The 10,756-nt window shown below is 47.2% G+C and overlaps 1 protein-coding gene across 1 annotated transcript in view; it reads left to right on the top strand.

Annotated features, from left to right (window-relative positions):
- The first annotated feature begins 1,195 nt into the window (after positions 1-1,195).
- ITGA9 (integrin subunit alpha 9) overlaps positions 1,196-10,756 on the top strand; it is a 223,247-nt gene continuing 213,686 nt past the window's right edge. Inside the window, exons 1-2 of the mRNA XM_086468071.1 lie at positions 1,196-1,377; positions 9,623-9,750. Coding sequence (XP_086324197.1) covers positions 1,196-1,377; positions 9,623-9,750 — 310 coding nt within the window. The remainder of the gene's footprint in view (positions 1,378-9,622; positions 9,751-10,756) is intronic.

The following is a 10,756-nucleotide window of genomic DNA, read 5'->3' as shown; positions in this document are numbered from 1 at the left end:
TAAACAGCCAAAGCCAAGGCTAATGATGACAAATGAAAATCCCAGTTACCTCTGAGGGAGTGTTTCTTCTCTGAGATCCTGTTCTTGGTCTTCAAGAGGGATCTAAACACGACTGCTCATTAATCCTGAGCACTAAATGATAGTGCTTTTTACTGAACTCTATGGGCCCAAGGGCTTTCAAGCACAGAACTCCCCTCCCCTTTCTCCTGTAGGGGGTTATGTCACCCTTGTCTTACCTGCTGGGGGAGACTATGGTCTTGCCTTTTGCTCATCTTTTATTGCATGTCTGACGGATTGTTTTTGCTCTCAGACAGTCTTACCTATTAAAGCATTAGAGCAATTATTTTCAGCTTTTACTTAGCCACAAAGGTTGCTTCTTCTTTTCAACCCTGAATGCCTTATGCCAGAAGATGGGTCCGATTTTTTTTTTTCCCAAAGTATTTTCATTCCTGCTGCCCTGACAAAAGACACCACCTCTCCCCACGGCTTCCTTTTCTCAGGAAAATCTCCCATTCATTTCAGCGTGATGCAAATCGGGCCCTTCTCCTGTCACCCTGGGCACGCAGCGGTCCTTTCCACCTGCCAAATCCAAGCGGGGCTGATGGCTGATGGGAGGGCGGGCGGCAGGGCCGACTCCTCCAACATCTCTTGCTGGCCCTCAGCTTCGTGTCTTCCCCGTGCTCCCTCCGGACCCCCGACGCTCCAGGACGGGGGCAGAGCTGGAGGCGCACGCGAGGACAGGGCAGGGGAAGGCGGGAAAACGAGGTTAAGCCGCAGCCGAAGGGCTGTTCCGTGGAAGACGGGGCTGCCGCGGCGTGGCCGCGGGGCTCCCGGGACCCTCACGGGCGCGGCGGCGGCGGGGGGAGCCGGGAGTGGAGCGACGAGAACGGAGCGCTCCGGAGCGGGGATTCCGGCGGGGCGCTGCCGGGGGCCGCCTGCGGCCGCCAGGAGGCGCCGGAGTGGCGGGGCGGGGCGGAAGGGGCGCGCAGTCCCCGCGCATCGCGGCGCGGGGCGCAGCGGAGCCGGGCCGGGTCGGGCCGGGTCGAGCCGAGCCGAGCCGCGCCGCGGGGCGGGCACAAAAACGCCTCCCCCGGCCCTGCCGCCTGGGAGTCGGCACCGGTGGCAGCGCGGGCTCGGCGGGCCGGGTTCAGCGCTCAGCGGCGCCGGGACGGGCGGCTGCCCCGGGGCTCGCAGGATGCCGGCGGCTGGGCGGCGGCGCGGAGAGCGTGTGCTGTGGGCGCTGCTGTGGGTGCTGCTGTGGGTGGCCTTGGCGCGCTGCTTCAACGTGGACGTGGGTCGCCCCGTAGTTTTCCAGGGCCCCAACGGCTCCTTCTTCGGGTACTCGGTGCTGCAGCACTATCACGACAGCACGCGGTGGTGAGTAGCGCCGACCCTCCGTGCCCGGGGGCGGCGGGGCTGGCGCTGCCGGGGCACCCCCCGCCGCAGCCGGGGAGCGGGACCCAAGGCCGCCTCTCAGGGGCGGGCGGCGGCGCCCCGGCGGCCCTTCTCTGCGCTCTTTCCGCCCCGTCGTGCCCCGTAGCTCCGGGGGTTCCCCTCGCCGGGCGGTGTTTTAACGCGGGAGTGCCCGTCCCGGGCCGGCAGCAGGCGCTCGGCATCGGGAACGGGCGGTCCGCAGGCGCCAGCGGCCCCTCGCCCGGCGGGTCGGCGCGGCTCCCCCCGCGCTTTGCAGCCCCTCTCGGTGGCGGCAGCCGCTGGCGGTGCGGAGGGTCGTGCCGTGCCGAGCGGGAGCCGTCCGGGGAGCGGTGCCCTCCGGCGGGAGCAGCGCGTTGGGCAGTGACAGCGCTGGTGTCGCCAGACGCTGCTGCGGGGGAGGGAGAGCTCTCGGGTGGCTGGAGGGACGTTTCCAAATCCAGAGGGGTTGGTGCCCTCTGTGTGCCCGCTTTTGGTGTGAGCGACCGCGTGAGCGACCGCGGAGGAAATGTCTGTGTAACTTTTTAACAAAATAAAATAAAAACAAAAACAAAAACAAAAAAAAAAAAACAAAAAACCGACGGTAGAAAGTTTGTCTACATCTCCAAAAAATTATGCAAACTGGCAAGCTGCTTGTTTTTCCTGTTGAGTGAAAAGAGCCTTGGAGCATAGTCTGTCTCTCTTGTCCGGGTCAGAGGCGCTTTGTTAGAGTTCAGACTGATTTCTCTTCATTGGACCTAGTTGATGTCATCTGGTGCACTTCTAATGTGAGTAGGAGCCCCTGCTGCCAGTAAGCGTCCACAAAGCTTGTCTTTATCTTTTGCACTTAGATATGGCCCAATTACTCAGCTGTTGGTGTTGGAACTGTGGTGCACTGTGATATAAATAAATGTATTCATGTCAGTGTCCAGTTCTTTAAAAAATGAATTTCTTTCACACCCTTTGCTTAACAAGAAGTTGAATGCTGTGCCTCTCTGCATAGTGGCTTTCATGGAGTGTTCATTTTTAAGGACTTATCAGAAATCTTCACAGAGGAAAAGCGCTCCGGGAAAAGAAAAGCTCTCAGTTTAAAGCAAGGCTTAACTTGGGGCAGGAACTGACAAAGTCTGCAAAAGCTGAAAGCGACTTGTGTTCAACACAAATTGCTGGGGATTCACGGTGGTGTGAATGAAGTGCTGATCTTGTGGGGTACGGTGGCATGAAAATGATATGTTTTATTGCTCCTTGTGTATGTCTCTCTCATTCTGATCAATAATGTGAATTATCTTCAGATGGCACCTGCTGGTATGATTTTGTTTTGTTGGTTTGTTTTGTTGTTGTGGGGGTTTTGGTTTTTTTTTTTTTTTTTGAAGGGGAGGTGGACCAGGGAGGAGAGTTTTCCAGATATCCCACTTTGTCTGGAAATGATGCTGGGCTAGCAATGCTAGGTGTCTGTCTGAAGGCAGGTCTCTGTAAGAAGTCTGGTGCTCAAAAGTAAAAACTCCCGTTATGCAAAGTCCAGTTTTCTGAAAATGGAGCTTCTTCGTGGAGTCTCAGCTGTGGCACCCAGGAAAAGAAATAGTATCTAAGATCATGAAGAGTGTTTAATAAATTGACAGTCCTAACACCCAGGAGGGTTAACAGCAGCTTAATATGGTCAGCATCAGCACTAGGCTGTCAAAAATCATGAGGATGGGATTACCATCACTGAAGGGAAAGCTCCTCTTTTTGTTGTGGAACCAGGGTGTTTATTTTCATGGGTGCTTCAAAATCCTGTGCCCAACAGAGGCTGGGATAACAAGCTGGGGAGATACTTTTCTTTTGTTTTGTTTTTTATTTCTTTACAGTCTCCTTGACAATGGTTTGCTATGTGCAGTTGTGCTCTTACTGTGTGCATGCAGCCTAAACGTCAATGGCCAGCAATGAATTTCTCTGCTCTTAAAAGTATATGCAGCCTTCTTCCAGTTTTCTGAAGGTGCCGTCTCCTGTAGTGGGTGGGTGTAGCTGAGTGCAAGCAGGTTGTTTTGCATACTGTAACATGATATCGATTAATCTTAAAAGATCTGGCTCATCTTCCTTGACATTCAGACCATCAAAGGGGTGAACACTTGTCAGTGCCTGTAGCTATGCCTGCTTCAACTGGGCATAAAGACTTGCAGTATTATATAGTATTATTTAAAAACGTTATTTATACTGTACAGAATCTTATTTCTGCCTCTAGACATCACTTTGGAGCATAAAAGTCTCTGATTTCCAGTTTAAAGTAATTACCAGTTGCAGGTTATTGAAATACAAGATACAGTCCCCGTTTATTGGATGAGTGCAGACGGAAATGCTTGGTAGAAGTGATGCCATTTTTCATGTTTGTCAGGTTTTTGTGTGCAAAGCAATAGAGCTGTTTCTCTAAATGGCTGGATGATTTTTCGTTTTATTTTTTTTCCTCCCTTCTCTTTCAAGTGTGATATTCTGGGGAAAGGTTGAAGTCTGTTATAGAGAATATGTAGTAAAAATGATTTTATTCATCCCACTGTAGTATATAGCTCTTCTTAATAGTCATAGGGTTATTGTTTGGTTTTATGCATCAGTTTTCTTCTTAGCTTTGTAGCTTTTCTTTACCCAAAGAAGAGTTACGATTTCAGTCTCTTATGCCCATTTGGCCCGTGCACTACAGTGGGCAGTAGTTAAGCTAAGTTAACTTTAGACAGTAATATTCTGGGAATTCATGGCTTGTCTGGTGAGCTGTGCGCTATGGGAGCCTGCAAAAACGTGACTGATCATATATGAGGCTGATAGGGCTCCTGCCTATCTAAAATTATTTAGTATGTTAATGTGCTCTCAAGCATATGAGAGTGTTTTCATGATAGTTCAGGGCTTCTTGCTATGAATATTTGGGCCAGATATTAACTTAATATACTTCTGATCATAAGAGCTTCTTAGCTGAAGCGTGTTATTCTCAGTAGCGTGTGTGTGTGTGTATAGTCACTGTTTTGTATTAAAATTGTATCTGTAATTGCCAGCTCTTCAACTTCAGTCTTTCAGCTGTTTGTTTTCCAGCACCACAAAGGCACCCGTCTGTATTATCTGCTATAGACTTGCAGGTTTCCAGTGAACTGATTCAGGGTTTGCTGATTCTTGAGGATTTGTATGAGCCAAATAGTCTTGCAGGAGGAAAGAAAAGGGGGATATTTGGTTTGAAATACTCCATCAGTTAAATGTGAATAGTCAGGCTGCCATGCAGCCCTTGATACAGAAATTGTAGTGGAATTATGGGTACTCAGCCTCCACTGCGACAGTGGAGTAAGTCCGTGGCTTTGACCTGTCTGAAACAGTTAATTGCGACGATGCTTCTGTTTAGTTGGTTTTTTGCATGGTTTTCATCTGGAGAAAAGTTTGTCATCACAGATGTGCTGGGGTTATTGTATTTCTGACAATGTCTCCTTTTACTTCCTTAAGTGGATTTTAGGACTGTAAATCTTGAAATATTTACCTGGTTCCTGGTCATTGCCATTTTCAGTCGAGTAGGGAACCAGGTGGCTGCTTGCGTTTGGCACAGAGACAAGCTGAAGTGCTTCTGTTCTCTGAATATAATTTCAAAGCTTGGAGTAAAGACTCTACAAAGCAACCAAGAATGTTGCTTTCTCTGCTTCCCTTCAGGCAGTTTAAGAAGAAACAAATGGCAATTTTGCCCCAATAAAAGAATGTTAATAATGTGACATCTCAGATAATTCTTTTTTAAAATAAGATGTTACTTTATTGCTCTCCTTTCCCTATGCCCCCTTCTTGCTGTCACCCTCAAATCCTGCAGCAAGTTCAGGGTAACAACTTTATCTTTTCTGACAACACAATCTGGCATGAAAAAGAAATGGAGTCAGTTTTTAGTTGCATGGTGTCCTGCTGTGAGTTTTACAATAAGGAATGAGTCTGGTTCTGTGCTGTTGCTTCGTTCCTTTGGCCCTGCTCTTCACTGGATTGCGCTGCTGCTGAAATAGTAAAGGCTGTTCTGCACCTCAGGCTGATGGGTACGTGTGGTTACTGCATGATGTACTTGTCCGCAACCAGAAGGAAGGTGCAGGAACAGACCGGCCCTGTGGGGGCTGGGTGTTGTGTTAATGATGCTGTAGTGATGCTGTAGGTGCTGCCGTGGCGTTTCAGGGAACCGATGTTGTTGGTCACAGGTCATCCGTCTGCTGCACAGATAACAACTGCTTCTTGCTTTGCGTGCAATGGATGAACCACTGGGATTTTTATTTCAAGGGCATAGCAAGTGACAGACCTTTCTGAAGGGAAGAAATGCAACTTGGCTATGCTAGTGGTGCACCCTCCTCTGGTGCTGCTTTTGAAATCTGCTGTGGCATGCGAGGATGTTTAAAGACTTTTTTTCTCCACCACTTAACATTGCAGCGAGGTGAGGTACCTCCACTCCCCAGTCCTTGAGCTCTGATTGCCTAATCACTGCTGGCATGCCGTAGGCTGATGCTTAATGTGCTTGGCATCTCTCCATGCCATCGTTCAGCTCGACACTGTCGTTCTCTGTTCCTTCTGCTAAATGCAGCACTTAATTTCCAAATCTGTGTGTCCCGAGGGTCAATCACCAGTGAAGTGATAGTTAATGTTACGCAGGAAATAATTTTAAGGAGGTGTGGATTTCCATGTGGCCAAAAAAGCTTCTTGTCATCCATTAATATTGGCTGCTGCAGCTCCTGCAGTATGATGGTTTCTGGCCATGCACCTGCATAGCTGTCTCTGTACAGATGAGGGTGTTTGTCCTTGGAAGTACAGATGCAAGAGGGTTAAGTGATCTCCCAGCCTACTACTCCTCATACCGGTTTAGACCCCAGTACTTGGTTCAGAGCGCTCTGTGCACATCAAGCAAAAATGACCTTAAAATGGCCCCAAATCCACTCCTACTGCCCTCTCTTCTCTTCAATGGAAAGTAATCCCTTTCTCTTGATGAGGTTTCCCCTTCAAGGTGTCTTCTTGCAGCTACTCAGAAATATCCTAGGGGCTTCCTGCAGAGCATTACGGTTGTGGTGAGAGACAGCACTCATTGATAATCTATGCAAATAGTACTGCCCACACCATAAGCCTTTTGGGAAAAGGCTGGAGAAGTGCTGGTGCTTGCTGACAACCCAAGTAGTCCTATAGTGGCACTGGAAATCTGTACCACAAAAATTAGGCTATTTTAAACGAGAGCTGGTTAAACTAGTGGGAATATGTTGGAAGGTTGCCTGATAATGGCAAGATGACAGGGTTGTACTTCTGCTGGCTGTTTACGTATCTTCTGTGTTTATGCCGGGCAAGACTCCACAGCACTGAAATGCAAGAAGACTGTATTAGACTCTAAGGCTTTGTTTTGAAATGGATTTCTGTTTCGATGTGGTGCCAGAGAAAAACACCTTCTCTGGTTGCAGCATTGTTTCATAGAAATCACAAAAAAAAAGTGTTAATATGCAGGGGAAATACAAAACAGGCATTTGTTTTGCTTAATGAGTCCCAAAATACCTGGATGCAAATGAGTCTTCTATGCTGGTCTGCTGAAAAGACTCATGACAGTTAAATAGGTGACTTTCTTCGAGCAGTTAGGCTGTTACATACAGCAACTAATGAAAGAGTGAAGGACTTTTCTTGACAAAATACTCCAGTCTCAAACCTTTGAGTAAAACCGAAGTAAGTGACATGTGGCAAATACCAGCTTCACTAACCAAAAAGCATATGAACCAACAAAAAAACCTCCCGTCTCCCTGAAGCTAACTGTCTCAGGGCACAGCTGAGCACGGGTCATGCCAAACGGAACAGGAAATCGGCAAAGGTTTTTCACCTGCCGGGATCTAGGTGCAAGAGTGAAAGAGAATGAGGCAAGATCGTAAGATGACATAGTGTGTGATATGGGTGAAATACCAAATTTAAATGTATGGACATTCAGGACAATCCAAAATAAATTTGCTTTTGGCACACATCACCAGTTGCTTTACTGGCTGCTTCCTTTTGCTCAGTCTGCATGAAGAAATAGGAACAGATGTTTTCTTTTTGAAAGGTATATTTGCTCAAGACAGCAATATTATCTGTCCAGTAGCCTACTCAAATCATCAATTATCAATTTTTCCCATTTGGCTACTGAAAGAGAGCTGAAGAGCCTTTGTGATTTAAGCTTCTCCATCTCCATCTTGCATTCTGCAACCCAAGGTATCTTGTGCACTAATTGCTGAATCGTATTTACTTTTCTTGGGTATAGAGCAAAGCTTCTTTTAAACTGGAGGTCAATGTGGCCTACATTATCTTATTGTTATAACAGGTCATAGAAACAGTTTCTTACCATTTGCAATTTGAACCCGTAACTCTTTAAGCTAGTAATATCCCCCCCTTATTTATTTTTGTTAGACCTCATGAATGTCAGTAAGTGAATGACATGCATTCATCGCCTGTATAAATGAAATGATTGGCATTTGATTTTCTGCCTGCTGCCTGCCTAGTGGGATTTCCATTTGGAGCTATTATTTCAGGCTTCTTTGCGCTCGCTCCCCAGTGCATGCAGGCTTTGTAGGTTTTAGCAACCTAAGTATTTCAGATATTAATTCTTCTCACTTGTGAAAACATGATGTATGTTCTAGAGTGCAGCCCCATCAAACTTGTCCAAAGGATACAGCTTAGCTCATGAAACTTTGGAGAAAACTGTTGCTTAGTGTGGGGGTTTCTCTTCTTTTTGTTAATGTATTTCCAAGTGCCACAGGACAGTTTTGTTGCATCCCGCATCCAGGGAAGTGTGTAGGGAGTGGAGGCATGCCTCTGTTTAGTATAGACCAGACTGATGCAGGAGCAACTGTTCCAGGTGACTCAGGTTGACCCTGGACACGTGCATGCCCTGTGCCTCGGGTCTCCCTGTGTTTACTGAGGTGGTGATGATTGGTGGCCGTCAGGGGTGGAACTTGCAATTAGACTATGAAGGAGAGGCTGTTTTAAACGGGGAAAGCTTCAATTCTGGGGCTTGTGCTGGGCTGTCCATGTGTGCTGTGGGTGGGCTGTGTATGCGGACTGACTTTGCGCTAGTAGCTCTTTATCCCTTTAGTGGTTAAACCAAGAACAGCGTCTCCTTGGTCAGCTGCTGCCTCCCAAGTAGCAGGCTAGATCCGCACATGCAAGTGCTGGAGGCTCAGTCTTTTAGAGATGCCCTTAGTTCCAGCCCTGGGCTTATCTTCAGCAAGGACTGTGTTATATACAGAAGCTCTGTCCTGCCTCATAGCATGAGGGTATCGGCAAACTGATACTAAACTACCTGGTGTTCCCCACTACCCTCCCTGGGGCTGCCTTCCTCCTGCTTAACCTACCTCCTCACTCAGATCTGGGCTCACAACCAGGTGAGAAAGATTGTCCCTTTAAAGAGGAGGCAGTAAAAGGGCTCCCTTAATGCTTCTGCTTCCCCTGTAATCTGCAAAAAGCATCTCTTAGGGCACAAGCAGTTGCCAGTTTTTTAAACAGTTACCTGGGTTGTAACACAAGTGATTAAAAAGTGCTCATCATCTTTCAAGGGTACATTAAGGTACCCTATGGTCAGACCTTGTGCGTTGGTGCTTCCCAAAGACACTAGCTCTCATGTGGGATAAATAGCCCAGGTATCATCTTCATAGCCTTAATGTTAAACGTTGTCAATAGCAACACATTGTGGAAGAGACTTGCTTCTCTGTAGTTGGTTGGATGTTTTTGTTGTTTTATAAAGCTGTAGTTAACATAAAGTGTTCTGAGAATGGGGTGCCTCAACTTTCTAAACAAGCTTGCTAGTCTGGCTGGCTGGCAAGCACACAGGTTAGATTTCATCTGCTCATGTTATGTGTATTAGCTCTTGGGGGTTCTTGGATTGATAGGGGAGTAGTTAAAACTGAGGAAAAATGGATGCAGCTGCTGTTGTCTGTCCTAATACTTTCCTACATGCTTTCAGGGGGTGGGGTGGAGGGGTACTTTAAATGTGTTACAATCCTAATGGAAATTTAACTTGTTAAAGTATTTGTGGCTTCACTGGGGAAAAATGCCCTTATTGTGTGTGAAGTTTTCAGTTTGTGAGTCAATGTCATCATTTTACAAGGTTGCTGCGGAAAGTCCTTTTGCTGAGGAAGCTTTGGCAGTGTGAACCTTACTGTTGTTTGGTTTTTGGGTTTGGGTTTTTTTTTTTTTTCCTTTTCTCTTGAAATTAATTGCTTGTTACTTTACTTTTGGTTTCCAGGGTCTTGGTTGGTGCTCCCAAGGCAGAATCTAAATACAGCACCTCTGTGCAGTCCCCAGGAGCAGTGTTTAAATGTCGAGTCCATACCAATCCTGACAGAAGGTGCACAGAACTGGATATGGGTCGAGGTAGGTAGTTACAATGCTTGGGAGGGGGAAGGAGTGGGGGAACCCAAAAAAATAGCATACTCCAAATGGCTAGCAATCCTCCTGACAGCTTCAAAGAGGCCCTAAGACACTGAGAGGGATTCGTCATCCTCTCCTGACAGATTTTGAGCACTGGTAGCAAAGGTGTCTTGTTCTCTTCAGCATTATGAAACAGCATCCCACCTGGCGCTGGTGTCCTCCCAGTGGTCCTGCTCGCTCTCTCCAGCAAGTAACCAGGCAAAGGTGGATTTTTCCATGCTTACCCTGACTTTTCTCCACCTGCTTCAGTGTGGCTTTGCAGTGTGGCGGTGGGTATGTGGCGCTGCTGCCCACTCCAGGCTGGGCTGAAATAAGGGTGTGTGGGACGACCCCAGGCAGTGCGGTGGTGGGCTCATGATGTGTGGTGTTATTAGCAAGGTGGCAATCTGTGGGTTCCCTCGTAATGCAGCAAACCATTCCTTGGGTTTGCTTTTTCTGCTAAAGGAAATAAATTTCTTGGTGAGAGCCGTGCTTGTACGCTATTGCACGCGATCAGGATCGGCTTTGGTTTCTCTGATGTACTGTCTAAATCAGAGGAAGGTGGAGTCCTAAAGTAAGGCTCTGATCCAAAACCTTGTGCTGGATTCTGATGGAGAAGACTGAAGCCTTTTAATACTTTGGTTTTCTTTGTGATATGCGTGTTACTGCTTTGTCTGCCTATTAAAAAGGCATGTTAGTATTGTTCATCTTTCATGACTGAGTCAAGTAGAATTTATTTTTATGAAGCATACACATGTTAAAACAGTGTTTTGGCTAAATTTGATTTGTCCTGCTATTGTAATGTAAACTGTCTCTCATGGGTTTGCGAATAGTGCCTGACAGGACTAAAGGTTTAGGCCCCAATTTTTTTGAAGTGCCCCAGATCTCATTTTCAATAGTAATTTTTGCTTTGATTGCGTTCTGCAAGCAATCTCACATCTCTCCCATTGACTTCAGTTGGATGGTTTAT

This window comes from Leptosomus discolor, chromosome 7 (assembly GCF_034619465.1).
Source record: "Leptosomus discolor isolate bLepDis1 chromosome 7, bLepDis1.hap2, whole genome shotgun sequence".
Taxonomy (NCBI): domain Eukaryota; kingdom Metazoa; phylum Chordata; class Aves; order Leptosomiformes; family Leptosomidae; genus Leptosomus; species Leptosomus discolor.
The sequence above is the reverse complement of the archived record's forward strand: the minus strand, read 5'-3'. Positions and strand labels throughout refer to the sequence as shown.